Raw genomic sequence first — 19,152 nt, forward strand, 5'->3', positions numbered from 1 at the left:
TTACTATTTACTATTCATTCACTGCAGTAGAGTGGTGCATTCAGGTGCGTCATTCATTCTGCATTATCTGCATTCATCGAAGTTAATGTTTTTGTTGATTGAATAAAATAAATATAGATCTAAAAACACCAATGAACGTCTGATAGTAATAGGAACTTATAACAATACATTTATCTATTTTGTATCCGCTTCGCATTTTAGGAAAACCCGAATTGGATGGTGTATGGTGGATCTTTAAAAGGTAAATCAATATCACTCTATGACCTGTAAATTGTCAAACAAATGTCATTGTGCTTGATCATGTCAAGTTTGTTAAGTCAAAATGTCAATGAAATGAAATCAGCTATCACTTGTCTTATCAGTTTGTGAATGAAAAACTATTTCATGGCTAACGTTGAGTTTAAGTGCGCTCCGCAAACAAACAAAAAATAATATATTATGAAGTGTACCTATTGTAGCAAAAGTTAAAATATAAAATAAATATAACCATGTTCCACAAATCATCTATGACTAAAGTCAAATTTCAAGATCAACAATTAGACGATTATGTTCTTGAGGTAAATAAATATATAATAATTTATTAGAATAAGAATACTCACTGACTGCACATATTTACTATCCAAATAAAATATCCATAGTTCATCCATAAATTCCAAATTAAGAAAATGATGCATGTAAACTCCACTACTGTGTCCAACTTATTTGTATTTTTATTTCAGAATTCAGTTTTAAAAAGTAAGTTACAAAGTAAAATAGATGCTTTATCAATTATGAGCAGAGAATTAGACAAATGCAGCATGGAGAGGGATAGATTCAAGGTGTTAGTAGAACAGTTGATGTGCAAGAAGACAGTGCCTCTGAAATCTAGTCCAGGTTCTAACAATATATCTTATAGACTAACTCCTACTAATACTATTACTGGTGGGGAGATGCTTGCTAAAACACAAGACCATAACAATATGCTGAAGTTAGAGGTAAAATAGTTTTCGTTTATTGTAACTAATATATATTACCTAATCTTGCTTGCTTTATTGATTAATTTAATTTATAAATGAATTAAATTGAAGTTACTCTGCACTCTAGTGTAAATGAAATTTATTTCTGCAAGTAGGTTACAAAATAACACTTTTACATGTCAATAAAGAGTACAGTGTAGTAGCATATTATAATGTTGTAAATAGCCTTTTTTGTGGGGGGGCAATCATCCAATGACTTCTCCTGCCTTGGGTGAGGCGAGGCATCACCCCTATTGGGCCCCATCTGTAGTGGTTTGATGGCTCTTTGAGGCATGCAAGGTGCTGTAAATAGCTAGCACTTTCATTTCCAATGTCCCTTTTAAAATAAATAATAATTATGTCACTTTAAGGTTGAATCTCTTAAAAGCAAGTTAGAGGAAGCTAAAGAGGATATAGTAGCTCTAAAGAAACAGCTGCAAAAACGGGACAGTCTCACTGATGAAGTGAATGGACACAAAAAGTCTTCAACTATATTCAGCTACTCTCACAAAGACTATGAACAGCTGGTCAATGAACTTGAAAAAAATCAAAAGAAGGTTTGTTCACATCATAATAGCATTACTTTAAAATAAAAATAATTGTTCTTTTATTAACAATGTTCATGGTGGTTTCAGTACCAACAAATGCAGCTGGACTACAGGGCAACATTGGATGAAAAAGAAGAATTGGTTTCTGACAGAGATTACTATAAAAACAAAGTACAAAGGTTGAGCCATCAGATCAGTTATATCTTGTCCAACAGAACTAAACTGCAGGACAGTAATGACATAGATCCCCCAAAGCCTATAGTTGACATTGATGCTCTAGTTACTGAAAATAAATACCTTCATGAAAGAATAACACAGCTCCAAGTAGAGAAGGAAATTATAAAGAGAACACTTACAAAATATAAGGTTTGTTATCCTTTTTAGCCATTAATTCTGGTTTATCAGTACATACAGGAAATACCACTTGATAACCATGGTAATTTTATTGTTTTCAGACATTACTTGATAATAGGAGTAAAAATTACTCTTTGCAGATGAAAAAAGGTTTTGCAGATGTTATGACACAGAAACAAGGTATTAAAATTTATTATAATTAATCACATCTACTTATGAATGGAATTTGTTACAAATATGTATAATTAATAAACTAAACATGAGTTTTGTGGCTAAAAGAACATGTTTTACTGTTACAGTTAGAGAATTTCTGGATAACATTTATTCTAAGGCAGGATTGAAGCAGGGTTCAGCAGCAGAATTGAAGTCTCTCTGTCTTGGCCTATTTGAGGCTCTCAATGATAAGTCAATTGCCTTACAACATCAAAGGAAGACTAATCAGTATGTATTATTTTCATGTCCCATGTTAAGGATAGTACTTTTATTTTCAAATATTGTTTTAGTAGAGTGGCATATTACAAACTGTTATCTAAATTACATATCCACAGTCCACAGATAGTTGTGTATATCCTGTATCCAAGGATTTATCTTGTCAATGTAACACAAGTAACTGGGAATATTGTTATATACATAAATACATTTTATTTGCAGAATTCTGGCTAATAGAATAACTGAACTAGAAAAAACTTTAGAGAGTTGGTGCAATGGTCAGAAATACATTCCCATATTTCCATCACAAATGTTGATGGATGAGTTTTTGACAGACTCTGGGTCTGTTAAATCAAATGATTCAAAGGAACAACTTAAGTCCCATGACAGTTCAGAGAATAATAGGAATAAGTTTTCTGATAGTGATGATGAGATGAATAAAGAGACCAGTGATGGGTCATCAGGAGACCTAAGGAAGACATATGATGACGATGATGATGAGGATGACGTCGAAGAGTGCCAAGAGCTAAGAAGGAACCTCTCCAAGACAGTCTTGCCACAAGATTTACAAGACTTAGTGAAGGAAGCTCTTGCAGAACTAAAACCGACAAATTAATGCAATAAGTTATTTGGTATCTGACAATGGCTGTAACATAAGAGTACAATTTGCAGAGAAATATTATCAAAACAGGGTGGGTTTTAGGGTGGCGAGGCACAATGTTGAATGGGACTTCAACATAAATTAATTTTAGTCTGTTGCCAATATGGTATGTGATGGCAGGGGAGCCTACTATTACTATTACTGTCACACTTCAGCACACAAAAGTTCTTCCATTGGTGGAAAGTAATACCATAAAGATTTTTTATCACGAAATCTTCGTCAAGGGGGCTTCTACTATAAGTACTTTTTTTCAAATATATTAGTTCAAAATTTTGTGTCTGTTCGCCTTCGAGTTCCTATCAACCCAAGTTTACATATTAATTGAAATTCTTCATTCCAAAGCTGTGAAAGAATTCTAGTCTTACCAAAGCAATTATCTAGTCTATCTATGTTAGTATTGATGTATGTTTAATTAATTGTTATTGCGTTTGTGTCGAATTATATTATTATTGTCTTGAACATTGCCTTTTATTTATAGGTGAAAAAATAAAGTTAAATATGTCCACAAAAATAATTTATTAAATTAATAACTATTTTAATATACTTCACATTTTAAAACTCTATATACACATATCAAAATTATTTTCGCTCTCATACACACTTTTATCCAAATTCATTAATGTTTAATGTTAATCTGTTACAATGTCTAAATAATCTAAAACATTTCTGTTTAAATATGTAGTATAATAACTTCTAAAAATACATGGCCAATAATATAAATAGGTACACTAAGCATAAGCATCTAAAAAATATGTTTAACATAACTGGCCATAACTATGCAGGTGGTAGGGCCGAAACTGCGTAAAACGGGCACTTCGCATGGGCACGGGCCGTAACGCATGGAACCAGGCAAATGGACTTTATTAAGTCTTTTTATTACAAACGTAACATGTACAATTTCGCCATTTATACTTATTTATCTTGGAAGGATGGGTGATAAACAAGCTGGCGGACCACCTGATGGTAAGCAATCGGCGTCTCTCATGTACTATATATATATATTATATATAATATATATATATATAGAGCCATCAGACCACCACAGATGGAGTCCAGTAGGGCTGATGCTTGATCCGGAACTGCGGATTACCTAGCGGGTTTACGGCTCCGGCTCGAAAAGCAGGAGTAGGAACGGGGTGGATTTTAGTCAGTAAGAGTCTGACACTCCCGCTCGTGGATGATTTTCACCCCTTAAAAAAAGGTGTACGTGACGTTTTCACAAATAAATGCTTACAAAGAATAGAAGTGATCTTTCTATGCAGGGTGGGTGGTTCAAAAGAATGTTAACAATGTCACAATTAGGTACGTTTTAAATGATAAGAATTAATTTCAAGAATTCATAACAGTAATTTCTCACGTTAAACAATGGAGATAAAAAACAATAGATAGGTAGAGAAAGGAAACAATAGATAGATAGGTGAAGTTAGCAGTAATTATGAACATAGGTCATCCCTTATCATATTTCCTGCTAACTGCATTGTCAATTGTCACCTACTTATCAGTGTCCCATTGTTCCATCTATGGGTATTTGTGATTACTGGTTGCAAATACTATTGAATTTATTTTGTTATCTACCTGTGAGGGCGTGTATGTGCGGCGGGCCTAATTAAAATTAAACTAGCGACACTGCGTAAATCCCACGGAGCCTACACGTGTGTGGACGCACGTCCGCACATCGTATAGACATGCGACGGTTGCCCATCGCGGGTGCCCGCTTAGCTCAGTTTCAGGCCATAAAATACCACACGTTGTTTGTATTGTAGTTTACAGAACCTTTAAACTATGTCAAACAAGATTTTCTTTTACCATGGAATTGATAGTCAGGTAAAGTCCTGTTATTTACGAATATAGATTAATAAAGTTTTTAATGCTCATTCCGGTTCATACAACAACCAAATAGAAATACTAAACCTTAAATAACATTCAAGAATAAGTAAATAAAATATAGGAATACCTTACAATACAACACTAAAAATTAACTTAGATATTTAAGTTATAGTAAAAGAAATATTAGCACTACATTAAATTATCTTTTTATCCTTTAATCTTGTCACAACTGGTATTAATTTTAAACTTTGGTAATACATGTCAATTATCAGTGACATCGATTCACATTGATATGATCTATCTATGCCATCTAATGACCTTACAAGTTTGAAAAAGGATATATTAAAATTAAGATATAATTTTATAGCCATTCTGTATTCTACAAAGTTTAAATGCTAGTAACGACTAGGCTTACAAAGATGTAAATAATACATAAGAGGGTACATAATTTCATGAACAATCAGTTGCATATAAACAACCAGGAGAAGCTAATTCTGATAGGTACTTTATTATCACATATTTATTCAAAATTTTAAATGACATAAAAGTGCGTTTACCTTGACAACAGCCATAAATTTTAGTAATGTAGGTTAACGTCGCTAGCCTTATAGTATTATGAAAATCTATCGACGTAAGATTTTACGGGCGTCGTAAACAGTTGTATCGTACGCCTTGTGGGTGTGATATACTTAATACCTTCAGGAAATGCTGGTGTAATGTTCCAATGCAGCTGCGGTGTGGTGATGTAAGGCCGAGTTGTCGCTCCTCTGCCGCGCAGCTAGCACAAGACGAGACAGGAGGGGACGATGTTCTCGTTCTGAGTACCTCTCGTACGATTCTAGTCCTTCTTGTAGCTTCAGGATTAGACTGTCATAGTTCTTTCTGACTACCTCTAGAATCTGTAATGTTAATGAAATGTGTGAAAATAATGCAGCATTTACAACAACAATTTTCAATGCACAAAGCTGCTAGTAGAGTTATGGAACACTTTAAAGTACTGACCTGATCTTCAGTGGGTGTGGAAAGATTTTGCATGGCCAGCCAGGCTTCAATCTTAGGCGAAAAGTGTTGTATGATAGCTCGAACATTCACCAAACAGTTGGCAAGGCGTAGCGCCTCTGCCTTAAATTCACCATCACTGGTCGAATATCGTAAAGCTGTAAATTAAAATGTAGACAAGATGTGAGTTCCATTTATCCAGTAGAGAAATAAAAAAATAAGTAGTTTAGTTCAGAATCTTACCCATATAGAAGAGATTATCGAATACTTGATGCATTCGGATTAATTCGTAGTACAATTGGTCATAGGATACAGGGGTCGGCAGAAAGGTGTCGCCAAACGTGATAAACACGTTGAAAATGTTCACGACCTAGAAATAAAACAGAATACTTTGTGAGAATGTGACAGGTAAGGAAATACTCGTATAAAACCACTTGAGTATCAGAACAAACACTTGATTTGCTTACATAAGGTAGTATAGAAAAATATTGAATAGGTACCTGTTGGATCATGATGAAGATGTTATGCCTCCGCAGTAAAGTACTCTCGTTGGTAACTAAGAACTTTAAGAGGGCAATCAGTGCGGCCCATAGCGGTCGCCAGTCTCTAGCGAGTCTCACGCGACATCGCTTTTGGTAGCTAAGTAATCGCAGCAACACGCCTATACACAACTGATAGAGTTCCCCAGGAAACTTCTTTAGTAAATGACACATTATGAACTCGACGAGAAGATCTGTAAAATTATATACAGTAATATTACGTTTCATCAATGTCCAAGTAGCATTATGAGTAAATATTTTAATAACGTGTTTTGCTTACCTATTAGGGTAGATGCAAGAGGCTGGGATGGTGGCTCTTCTAGAACTATTTTCCTATGACGCATTGGGAGCCTATAAAGTTGTACCTAAAAAAGTTAATAGAATATTTATCGAGGCTCAAGACATGTAGAGTAACCATGTGTTTTATTTTCATATTTTTATTTCTACCCAAAGTATTTAGCACTTTTTCCAAAGTGTTAGAGTTAAAAATATTTCTTCTAATCCTATTCACAAGAAAGATACCAGGGACTTATTAGAACATTCAATCATTTAAGAATATTCTTAAGCTTTATATTATTTGTAATAAAAGTTATTTTACCTTAAAAGTAAGATTCTGGTCATGCATAATAGAATTTGCAAACTGTTCTTCCACTATACAAGTAAGTATTATGAAACATAGACTGCATTTATTGATGCTAGCTTCGCTGCGTGTGTCTGCCATTACAATGGAACTGAAAAATTAATAGAACATTTTATTATGGAGACATCAGAAATTTCTTGTTTTTTTGTTTTTGTTTTAAGTGAGACTTACCAATATTGGAAGAATGTGACTAGCAGATTGGTAGGTTGCTCATTATCAAGAGCTTGGATTTGACTTAAATTAGGCGGAGTCTGAAACAATTAAGTAATACCTTTAGTACAATGACATTATCATTACATTACCTGCTTTTACATGGGTAATAGAACACTAAACGGCAGGATTCTTCTGGTATTCGAATAAAACGACTAGAACTATGTGATCCACCCACGATAATACTTCTGGATTAACTCAAAAGAGATGATGTAACTTTGGGAGCTCATACAGGTTTATTATCATATACAAACATGTTAAATAAATAGTCCTGTAGCTAACCTGATGCGGTGGTAATGTAGCTGGTGGCGAAGGCGGCGCTGACGAAGCTGCAGCCGACGAGGAATGGGCCAGTGTCGTCATGAAGTTGCGATTCAAGTGAGCTGCCTCATACAATGCCAGTAACATTCCTTCTTCAGCTCCACTGCGATAAGTTAAGTAAGTTTTATATGACGAGCAATAGAGGGAATTTGAATATCGTTTGGTGTACCTAGCAATGTGTCCTTAATAAAATAATAATAAAGATTTCCAAGTACTTTTACTTCATATAATTTTGTCTTCAGACAAGATTTAAGTAATACCTACTATGTCCTGGTTGTGGTCTAGCCAATTTTATTCAGTAAGGGAACAGTTAAATAAAGAACATACTAAGTACATAAAACTAATTTTTAGTATTCTCTACCATTAGTACGAGTTTGCTTTACGTTTAAAAGTATCGAAACGAGAGCACGTTAAGCACTCTCATTAGTTGGTTTATTCGAGCCGGCCAATCAGAGCCACGAACGCGCTCTCGTTTCAATTACTTTAAACGTAAAGCAAACTCATACTAACCCTTAGTACTGATTGTGATTACAAATAACAATGGTTCAAATACATACTATGTACATTATTCTCTAATCTTATCTGATCTTTTCATATATAATGCACTATTTCGTTTATTATTACTTATCAAATATCTATGTTAGATATAGCGTTATACAAACAAGCGTAACTCATAGTTATGCTATAATTTTTACCTATACACGTAATATCGGTCGCCGTCGTTAACATTGCATTGCCATTACGTTTGCGCAGTTACATAGAACAACGTAGTAAGAAGCCTAATAAAATCATGTACTCTGAATATAATAATTTTATGCAATCACGTTTCATGTTTCAAAGATTGTAAAGTTTTAACTCCTTAGAATAGATAAACACCTTTACAGAAGTTTATTGACTGCTGTTACGGAGAACAATTGCAACCAAAATCAATTGAAAATAAATACTTCTTTTATAACCATGTAACAAGTTTTGATTGTATAATAAAACCCTTCTTACCTGCCCCTCTGACCTCTGATAACTGGTTGTGTCTCATCACTGGTCATAAATATCCCACCAACCATACTTGTGAAGGAAGAGAGCCAACCACCTCCACTTCCACCCCCTTGCATACTACCAAATGTTGACATCACATAGTCATTCAGAGCTGCCGTAATCACTTGTCCATACCTAAAAAATAAATAACTTAATTACTGTCTTCATAACTTCAATAGTTAATTTCATATTTCTACACAATACATACCCATTTAAAGCTAATTCATCATCTAGTATAGATAATTTCACAACATAAGGATTAGCAGATTCTTGCTTCTTATAATTTACTAAAAACATCAACAGCATGACCACATCATACCCTAAAAAGATATGAAAAAAGTAATTTTATACATAGAACTTATAAAAATATTTACATAGGTGGAATTATGCAAGCTGATTCAACAAGCATAATACAAACAGTATAAAAATATAATGCAGCTAAAAAAATGTAATAATAATAGTAATTTACCATGGTGTTGTCTCTCTGTGGAGGTGCAAAGTAGTTGTATTAGGGACTCAAACAATGAGTTCTGCATAAAATACTCAACCAGAGGATTTTCATCTATGTTGTCAAGGCCTGTTGCTATTACTAAAAGGAGCTTTAGAACCATTGACTTTAAACTGTCTGGAACATCACCTGTAAATGTATATCATTATTGTAACTTCAGTTTGTAATACACTTCTTAATATATTATGAAATCCTAGTACTGCAGAACAGATTTGATAAGTATGGTGTGTTTATCTACAACCAGTTTAAGTAGTAGAACTATAAGTACTTCTTATTGTTTAGTGTTTCTTAGTAGAAACATAAAATAAAATAAATTAAGTCCCTTACTGATTTAGATCATGGCCAGTCTGTCTACCTGGACTAGCCCATTGTGCAGGAAATATTATAGTGCACAAATGTGTGTAGATACATATATGTATATAGAACAATAGAACAAAAATGTATGAGCTTACAGGGTAATAGGTTGTAGTTGATTATCACTAGATTGGCCACCACTTATGGTGAAAATTGTGACCCTTTCTTTTCTTTTCTATGACTTGATACTTATTACTCTTATTAGTTATTAGATAAACTATGTATTACCTGATAAAATGGTGTTACAATGTTCAAACAACTTTTGCATTTTCATGTCAGGATTATCTGATCCAATTAAAACTGTTTTAACATTGATATTAGAGTCTTGGGCAGCTCTTTGGTACATTGTTATTAAAAGAGCACTGAGAGTTTGAAGTGCATACACCAATCTGAAATAACATTAAGTCAAATAGGTAATTCTGTTGTTAATATTTACTTTTTATTTTGTTTTCAACAAGTTAAATGGTACCTTATATGATGTTCCTGCCCTAACATTTCAATACATTGTGATACAAGTAAATTCATACTATCTTTCATGCTCATGAGTTGTTCTACAGACAGCTTGTGAATTTCAGCTTCAAGTTGTGGAATTTTAGGCTTGAGGAGAAAGAATTCATCCCAGAATGTGGCATTATCTGTGGTTAAATCTTCACCTCTAAAGAAAGACTCATAGATTTGTACAACTTTCTCCTTCAGGTGTCTTTTAGACCCAGAACCGCTTCTTTTCCGTGTAGCCATTTCTCTGATAGGGTGTAACACAATTTCTCACTTTTAATCACTCCAAAAAGTATGCCAACGATGCTTTATCAAGCGACGTTTTGTATCTACAATAATTAATAAACCATAATACAAAACATGTATTTGGTTGAATACTATTGCTTTTTCTTATGAGGATAAGAATGTATTGCACGATAATATATCTCGTCAAAATTATCGTATGCAATATAGCATCTAAGTATTTGTTCAGTAAATTAAAATATTATAAAGTTTCCGTCTTTCCTCCCTCACTTGACACTTTCACTCTTTTGATCATTCTTAAGTTCCTCCTTGACATTTCTAATAGAAAACGTCAACTGAAACATTGTCATTAAGTTTATGATGATGTCTATGGCGCATGAAGCAGGGTACTAGTCGTCGCCATTCGTAGTCGAATCGTAGAAATCGGTATATTGAAAAATCGATATACTGACTCTGCATATTATTGATATTAATACTCCTTCGTATTTTTAATGGGATTTTTTATAATCATCTTCATGGTACATGTCATTCCTGTCTATTAGATGCAGTGCCGAATTAACAACATCACAAAGTAAGAGTAGCATTTGCTACGGGCCCCGTAATATTTCACGTAACCTTAAGACTCTTATGAGTACTTTTTGACTAAAAGTCACACGGTGTCTGGGAACTAAGTATTCCATCAAACAAACATTCTTTATAATCTGGAACAGTGTGGATAGTCCCTACCGAGGAAGCAGTCTTTGTCAAGTAGACCACGCTTTTTGATATGGACAAGATTAGTTTAAGTTTAAATGAACGACTAAGGTAAAACACCTTGTGTTACATAAATTTAAGATAACTAAGACACCCCTAACAGACGGTATAGATAATCATCTTGAGGAACTTGGACTTATAACTTCAAATTAGGTACCGATACGTTTGAAATTTTGAAATCACTATTCCGCCTTGTTTCGGGGTGGTGATTAATTTTCATTCCTTCTTCAGATACTTAATACTTAAAAATATAAACTTATATGAATAAACCCTTTTAATTCCAATGGGTTGATGTTTGATCACTATCTCGCAGAACGGTAAAACATACTAGTACATATTAGTATTCATGTGGTATTTAAGTTTTCTATATCATCTGCGATTGTTACTGTTAATACAACAATTCTTATCACCTAGTAATAAGCTACCGGTTTTCTCGGAATTAATTTGAAGACACTCGGGTTATCCTATTATTATCCACCTCAGGTAAAAAACTATTTTTAGGGTCCATGTGCTATTTAATTTTTCCATTGAAAAGATAACAATAACAATGACATCATTACTACGCACAAAGTCACAATACACAATAGGTATATCTCTAAGTTCTAAGAAAACAGTATTTTTTTGTTAATTTTAAATAAGTAGATAATGAATTTGACTTTTCGGCAAGTATCTAAATTAAAAAGATAAGAAGAAAACCGATATTAAAAAACTGGCTAACTAATAAGAAGTTATCATATAAAAACTATTCTATATTCTATCTGTCTACCATGGTGAAATTCCAATTATATAAAATTGTAAAAGAGCACAGAGAAACTCCAATATACGAAGAAGACTGCTTACGGTCATAAGGTGGCTAGATTACCGCCGTCATACCAAGGTGATTTAAATGCAATCGAATTTATATAGGGTCTTGTCAAAAGGCGATTTGTAGTTAAAAATGGAGACATGAGGCAAACAACATCGTGAAATTAACTGATGAAGCCTTTCAGCCGATCATGACGGAAGTTTGGCAAAACGAACATGTGCACCAAATTGAACTTTGAACACAAGTTCTGAAAGAGATAATATGTGAAAGTGCATGGACTCTGAAATGGACAGGTTAATATTATTAGAAGTAAACAATGAGTCTCATACAGTGTCTGATACTTGTGAAGATTCGAGTTTGAATGAAAAATCGGATGATTCTGATTACATTACACATCTTTAACAACCCGCATTAGACATGGGCCCTATTTCGGTTAATACTGTACTCAACTGTTTTTGATGTGAAAAAATGATAAATACTCAGTATTTACTAGATATTAATTCATTTTAATAAAAAAAATCGAAAAATCGCCCATCAATAATCTGCATGGATCATGTTTATATGTACAGTACTTCTATCTTCTTTACTTAATAATATACATATAGATATAATATATACATACATATTTTTAAAATAATTTGATACATAAAACTGAAGCGTTTGTTTATTTGTTTGGACGAGCTAAACAGCAAAACTACCAGTCCGATTTGAATATTCTTTTTGTGTTGGATAGGCCATTTATCGAGGAAGACTAGATATAGGCTATAAAACATAAAGCTATGATCAATAGGAGCCAAGCAGCGGTATGCTAATTCAAAATGTAGTTATTTTTTTATGTATAACATAGTATTACATAAATAATAAAATTATAATTAGTACCATGGGTAATAAAAATGTACACGCATACAATTTCGTATAAGGGTTAATAATATGCTGAATGTGGCAATACAGCGCTCAGGTTTGCCAACCTAATAACAGGGAAAATAACTGTGAACGTGAGACGCGAGCGGCCGAGCGGCGAGCCGTCTTCACAATCATTCATTATTCATTCGCGCTCCGAGTAGTGCGGACGTCATAGCATCTTGTTTTTGGTGTCGTGGTGTCGTTGTGTTTTTCAATAACTCTACCACTTTAGTGTAAAAATAATAAATAATGAAATCCAAGAAGCGTCATCACACATCCTCTGAGGATTCTGAGGAATCTGATGTAAGTGAAAATAGCAGTTCTTCTGGTAGCGAGAGTGACGATTCTTCGGTGTCGGAACACCGCTACAACAAAAAGAAAAAGAAACGTGCTGAATCTTCTGAGTCGGAGAGTGATTCTGAAGATCAGAAACGCTCAAAGAAGCGGAAGCATAAGAAAAAGAAGAAGAAGCACAGTAAGAAAAAGAGGCGTTCAGATTCTGCGGAAGAAAGCGGCTCTGGCGCGGAAGATGTGTCTTCAGTAAGTGAAGGCGAAATATCTTCAAAGAAGAAACGGAAACATAAGCGCAAACATAAAAGACCACGCAGTACTTCGGCTGGCGCACAAGGTAAGTTACTTTCTTCCAATGTTTGGTGAATTTTGTTTTGTTGTTTGTTATGTGCAAATGTGTAATGTAATCTTATCTCTCAGATGAAGAACAAACCCAGCGCCGTCTGCATAGCGTGGTCAAAGAACGCCGCGAGTCTTCAGAAGAAGCAAATCCTCCAATAAGGTCCTACTATAACCAGTAAGTGTTTGAGATTCTTATTCAATGTTACTTTTCATTACAGTTTTGTATGATAAACCATATTCTAATACATTCTTTATCACTTTTTAGGAAAGAATACCAAAGATCAGTGTCTCCTGAAGAATATGAAAGGGAACGTGAAGTGCAACGTTTTTACCGTGGATCCAGCAAGGAAAGGAGGCAGCAGTATCAAGAACAATATCAACAGTACGACAGGGAACACAATGACAGGTAATTTAATAGCTTTTTATTCTTAAATGATAATGTGTAATACTTATTACACTACATCATAAAATCATTGCAGATATACACAATATCAAGACAAAAATGATAGATATAGAGAGAAATTTGGCCAAAGCTCCCAATATCATGATCCTAATGAAGAACATAATAGACGTCAGAGGGATTATGACTATAAAAGGTACATTACAAGTATGCATTAATGTTTGCTTGTAGGATACTTTAATGTGCTGGTCGTAGTTGGGGAAACATGTGTTTACTATCTATTTCTAATAATGTTTTTATTATGTTTAGGAATCACAGATATGAAGACCATAGGTCTCCCAAAGAAGAATATCAGAGGCGGCCTAGAGAACATGAAGAGCGCTACCATCCAAGGGATGATTCTAGAGGTAAGTGTCTAATTGATTATTGGAAAATTAAATACCACATGGTCACTAAAGTAGAATATTTTCTTATTGGTTTGTAAAATTAAATACCACATGTGGTATTTGATTGTTATAACTTATTTTTTGCACTTTAAAATGGAATATTTTCTTATTGGTTTTGCTTTGTTTTAGGGTTAAACCGTTTCAATCAGTTTGAAGAGCGAGGAGGCCCAAAAAGGCGGGAGTATGAAGATAGAAGAGACTATCGTGAAAGGTAAGCTTTGTTTATTCATTTATGTTATTATGTTAATATAATTTTTATGATATAATTATTTACTAAAACTGAGCTAATCTTGTCATTAGGCGTGGTCCACCTGACAACGACCGCTACCGCGAGAGGGACTATCCAGACAGGAAGGAGAGGTACCATGAAGAAGGATTTGCACCTGAGAGGTATGTACAAATATGTTCCTTACTGCTAATTATAATTAAGTTGACACTGAGGTTTACCATAACTGGTAACTGGTTTTAAAGACGATTATTTATCTATTTAAAACATTATCACACATATAGTACAGAGTGTTATTGCATGCGTGTGCTGGCCACAACTGGCCAGTAACAGTGTACCCGCAACGTTAAATAACTATATTTATTTTTACAGTGTCCACTCTACAGAAAAATATAGTGATCAGAGCATGTTGGTGTTGCAAAGATATTTTAATATTTGCACCTTAAATGATACTTGCAATAGGCATGTGTGAGACAATGAATTGTTATAGATTTATCGGAATGCTTATTAGCAGAGGATTATTGTTTTAATTTTCAAATAAGCACTGAAATGCTTTCTGCGAGGGATTCCTATGCAAACTTTCAATACTCAACAAACACTGAAATACTACTTACGTAGGAGATACTCAAGAATGAGATAAAGATGGAACAGTGTGGAGTGTAACAATCATGGAACTCAGAATGAGGAAGAATAACACAAACTAGACAACCATATAAGAATCAAGAAGATGAAATGATTTAGACATTCAATGACCTGTTAATTAGTAACAAATGACTCCAATTTTGTACTCACAGGAAATTGATGTGAAAAATATTTGAATGATGGATATTTCAATTTTAATTTGTTTGTTCATTTAGATAAGGATATACTTAATATGTTGATCAGGTCTCAAAACGACATTGATATTTAAAGACAAAACATGATGTTACAATATCTATTGAAAATGTCAAGGATTGATTGGAACAAGTAACACAACTGCACTTGAACTGGAACAGCAAGACAGCTTTTTACCATTTCTGTAGCAACTCTGCTTGTTTTGAAAACTATTTTACTTGTGGAACACTTGGGATTATATAGAAAATGAAATGAGCATGAACAGACATCAATCAGAAATACTTCATATCAGAAAATATGTTTTTGGCGATTTTGAGAACTGCTTTTATTGCATTGATAAAATAATAACGCTTTTCTTAAGCTTTTAAAATAACGCCTTGATTGGCAAAATGGAGAAAAACTGAAAAAGACAAGAACAAGTCAATGGCAAGAGCAATAAACACTTCAAGTGGACATGTGGACTAAAACTATGTTATTACAACTTAAAATTTTAAAAGAAAATAAACAGATTTGTGTCAGATTGTAATGCAAAGATAGCTAAAACCTTGAATACAAAAAGATTACGGCCACGCGCATTTTTAGCGCTACTGACGATACAAAGGAAAGCCTTTGTAATTGAGTCTTGGCTTGTTGAGATGAGAGCAATTTGGATAAGATCATCATAAATTACTCAAAACATGAGGAGATCACAAAAAGTGGAACACAGTAGGTATGCTCGTGATATCAACATTGCGTTTCAAAGTAATGGTAAGTGTACGATTTAAAGGAGTGTCAAACATAATTGGTTCTTCGTGTTGAAGATTAATTAATGAATATATTGTTTTATTACACAAAAATACTAACGAAAATATGCCAATCGCATAATATTCAAAACTTTGAATAAGTATACTTTCGATACATTTTTCTTATCAAGTTTGCTTTACAAAAGTATTTATCGTACAGCTGAGGTTTAAATGTCACAAGAAATTGAATACCTAAGCTCCAAAAATATTAATGCAAAATATTTTTGTTGTACCGGGTAGGGCACATAAGTTGAATAACAAATTCACAATATATTTATTATTATTATTTTTGTTGTATTTTTGTTAAAGCTTGAAGTAATTTCATTGTTTGGTGCACCAAATTGCAGACCAAGTGAATTGTATATCTGTGTTAGGAACTAATAGAGCAATTAATCATGATCGATGTTTATCAATTACAGGGCACGCGAAGTTCGTCGTGAAAAGGTGATGGCAACAGCTGGCAGACCTGACAAGCCTGCGTCGCACAGGTAATTCACTTTTTCATATATAAAATCTTTATTTTCTTCTAGAATTCACTTAATTCGACATTCCTCTCTATTAGAACAAACTCTCTATTACGACAAATTCCTCTCTATTTAGCTTACATACTCATAAACATGAATTCTAATAAAATTTGTTTTTGCAGGGAACGTTCCAGATCACGAAGTCAAGAAGACCGTTTCAAGGATCGTGGTCGCCGACCAGAGAGACCAGAAGCGAGAGAAGAAAGGTTCAGAGATGGACGTCCTGACGAGAGAAGAGACGGGCGCGGTGACGAAAGGCGGGATGGCCGGGGCGACGAGAGAAGAGACAGCCGGGTTGACGACAGAAGAGATGGACGCGGAGAAGAAAGAAGGGACGCGCGGCCTGAAGAAAGGAGAGACCGAGGCGACGACAGGAGAGACCGGCCTGGACGAAATGAAGATCGGAATGCCGACCGTGGCCGACCTCCAATCAAAACGGAACCTAAATCACGTGATCGCAAATCCAGGTTTGTAGAACTGCCGTTACAAAATGTACTTGATAAAAACATTGCTCTTGATTTCTTTTTTTAACACTAAATGAAAGTAATATTTTATCATCCTAATCATAAAATGTGTTTACAGATTTGCAGATGCGGACGATAACAAGGAGTACGACTGGGGCAAAGCCGAGGTTAAGAAAGAGGATGGCAAGACTCCAGCAGATAAGGAAAAGCCTAACTTTGGTTTGTCTGGCAAACTGACAGCGGACGCCAATACGGTTAATGGGGTTGTGATCAAGTACACCGAGCCCGACGATGCTAAGCAACCTAAGAGGAGATGGAGGTAAATATAAATACATATTATTTTTATTCGCCAGAAGTTAATTCCCTGTGGTGCATATTTCAGATGTATCACTTACTTTTCACTGGTTATGTTTTAACTTATGTATAATAGAGCCAAGTCAATTGCTAGATTACAATCGCTGTACTGCTAATTTTACCAAAATCTGTTCTGAATGACATGTTAAAATTTTCGTTTCTTATTTTCAGATTCTATCCCTTCAAAGGAGACAAAGCATTGCCTATCCTGTACATACACCGTCAGTCAGCGTTCCTGATCGGGCGAGACAAGAAAGTGGTGGACATCGCATTGGAGCACCCTTCCATTAGCAAGCAACACGCGGCGCTGCAATACCGTGCCACGCCGTTCACGAGACCCGACGGCACGCAAGGACGCAGGGTTAGACCTTACGTCATAGATTTAGGTAAGTTTCGGATTATTATTTACACTGTATAGTCATTTTTAATAACATGTCATAAAGATTAGAGTACTAATGTTTATTTATTTTTTTCAGAATCTGCAAACGGTACTTTCGTAAATAATAAGAAAATCGAAGCCCGTCGGTATGTGGAATTACTTGAGCGCGACGTGGTGAAGTTTGGGTTCTCCCAGAGGGAGTACGTGCTTCTACACGAGAACAGCAAGGACGACGCACAGGACGACGACCACCACGACCCACCCGCTATCGGGGGCAATGTCACCACCACCGAACAGTTGAAGCACGAGAAACGGATAAAGCAAGAAATTGCCGAAGACGGCGAATAGATAAGTCTAGTTATAATTATGTAATTACTACATAGAATTTATATTTAGTTAAGAAAGTTATATTTTATTTTTATTATTAGATAAATTTTAGTTTGTAGTAAATATCCGCGATAGCAATATTTTTTCGAGGATATTGACATCTTAATGTTATTGACTACCTCGATTTATTTACAGAATTAGCAATGTAACATATTTGTCTTACTTAAACCGTGTAACGCGTCTATCTACTTTTTCTTCCTTCTAAGTAATCAGTAGTTTTCGAAACTATACAAAATATCGATGATATTTACTTAGTATAAAGTACTTCTTGGATTTAGTATGAGCATAATACTTATGCTATTTATTACATGTCTATCAAATTCGTCATTAATTAACACTCCTGAAAAAGAAAATAGATTTATGGCGACCGCGCGTCAGCCTTTGATGATTTAATGATGGATTGAGGTAGTTTGTTATTGTGTTGTGTTTTTGGCGCTTCAAGATTGTGATGTATAATACCTAAAGGTACATATAAAATGAGCGTAAATGTGAAGCAAGGGGGCAATAACGATGTGAGACTTAATAGTTGTTATTTAGCTTATTTTTATGTAAGTGGGTGAGCCTTTTTAGTAATGATTATTACCTTGTTTGCTTTATGTTTATACCGCAAATAATTCATTATTAGAAAAAATATTTACTATGCATTGTACATTTCGATATACCTTTGTTTTGTAATTAGTCAACTAAAAAGTACATTGCATTTTAGTGCACTACCTACATACCAAACCAAAATGTATAACATACTTAGGTACTACGTTTTTGTAGAATTTATCTAAATCTATTTCAATTATACTTATTTTTGTTTAGAAATAGAAATAACTTAAGGTAATAAATTAATCGTATCATATATCAAATAAAAATAATAATAGGCATATACTTGTTTTAATTTTACCCTTATCGTAATTACTATTACATAAACTTTATTTTTAAATTATTAAAAACTAGATGCTTTTGCGCGCACCCGCTCTGCCTGGTTCTAAATAACCTACCTCAATAAATGGACTATCATCATCATCATCATCATCATCAGCCGAGAGACGTCCACTGCTGTGGCTCAACTCATCATCAAATAATCAAATGGACTATATTTTATCAAATCGGACCAGT

General features: G+C 34.3%; 3 protein-coding genes across 4 annotated transcripts; 2 read left to right on the forward strand and 1 right to left on the reverse strand.

Moving 5' to 3' along the window:
- The first annotated feature begins 301 nt into the window (after positions 1 to 301).
- Positions 302 to 3,446, forward strand: LOC118276184 (coiled-coil domain-containing protein 149). Its single transcript, XM_035594408.2, has 7 exons — positions 302 to 557; positions 720 to 974; positions 1,367 to 1,552; positions 1,631 to 1,909; positions 1,999 to 2,077; positions 2,197 to 2,338; positions 2,549 to 3,446. The coding sequence occupies exons 1-7, from the start codon at positions 489 to 491 to the stop codon at positions 2,940 to 2,942; spliced, it is 1,404 nt and encodes a 467-aa protein (XP_035450301.1). The 5' UTR covers positions 302 to 488; the 3' UTR covers positions 2,943 to 3,446.
- Positions 3,447 to 3,484: 38 nt separating this feature from the next.
- Positions 3,485 to 10,487, reverse strand: LOC118276183 (armadillo-like helical domain-containing protein 3). Its single transcript, XM_035594407.2, has 13 exons — positions 9,887 to 10,487; positions 9,646 to 9,806; positions 9,025 to 9,192; positions 8,764 to 8,875; positions 8,520 to 8,690; positions 7,485 to 7,626; positions 7,164 to 7,243; positions 6,951 to 7,083; positions 6,633 to 6,717; positions 6,314 to 6,546; positions 6,057 to 6,183; positions 5,817 to 5,971; positions 3,485 to 5,713 (listed from the first exon to the last, which is right to left on the reverse strand). The coding sequence occupies exons 1-13, from the start codon at positions 10,153 to 10,155 to the stop codon at positions 5,513 to 5,515; spliced, it is 2,037 nt and encodes a 678-aa protein (XP_035450300.1). The 5' UTR covers positions 10,156 to 10,487; the 3' UTR covers positions 3,485 to 5,512.
- Positions 10,488 to 12,688: 2,201 nt separating this feature from the next.
- On the forward strand, positions 12,689 to 18,917 carry LOC118276173 (smad nuclear-interacting protein 1). Of its 2 annotated transcripts, XM_035594394.2 has the most exons (12): positions 12,704 to 13,244; positions 13,328 to 13,424; positions 13,515 to 13,655; positions 13,729 to 13,845; positions 13,959 to 14,056; positions 14,225 to 14,306; positions 14,396 to 14,485; positions 16,357 to 16,425; positions 16,584 to 16,928; positions 17,044 to 17,244; positions 17,451 to 17,665; positions 17,756 to 18,917. In XM_035594394.2, exons 1-12 carry the CDS (start codon positions 12,866 to 12,868, stop codon positions 18,004 to 18,006), a joined length of 2,085 nt encoding a protein of 694 aa, XP_035450287.2. In that variant the 5' UTR covers positions 12,704 to 12,865; the 3' UTR covers positions 18,007 to 18,917. The 2 variants fall into 2 exon arrangements, with proteins under 2 accessions (XP_035450288.2, XP_035450287.2); XM_035594395.2 differs by lacking the exon at positions 13,729 to 13,845 and having other exon boundaries at positions 12,689 to 13,244.
- The last annotated feature ends 235 nt before the right edge of the window (positions 18,918 to 19,152 follow it).

This window comes from Spodoptera frugiperda, chromosome 31, assembly GCF_023101765.2.
Source record: "Spodoptera frugiperda isolate SF20-4 chromosome 31, AGI-APGP_CSIRO_Sfru_2.0, whole genome shotgun sequence".
NCBI lineage: Eukaryota > Metazoa > Arthropoda > Insecta > Lepidoptera > Noctuidae > Spodoptera > Spodoptera frugiperda.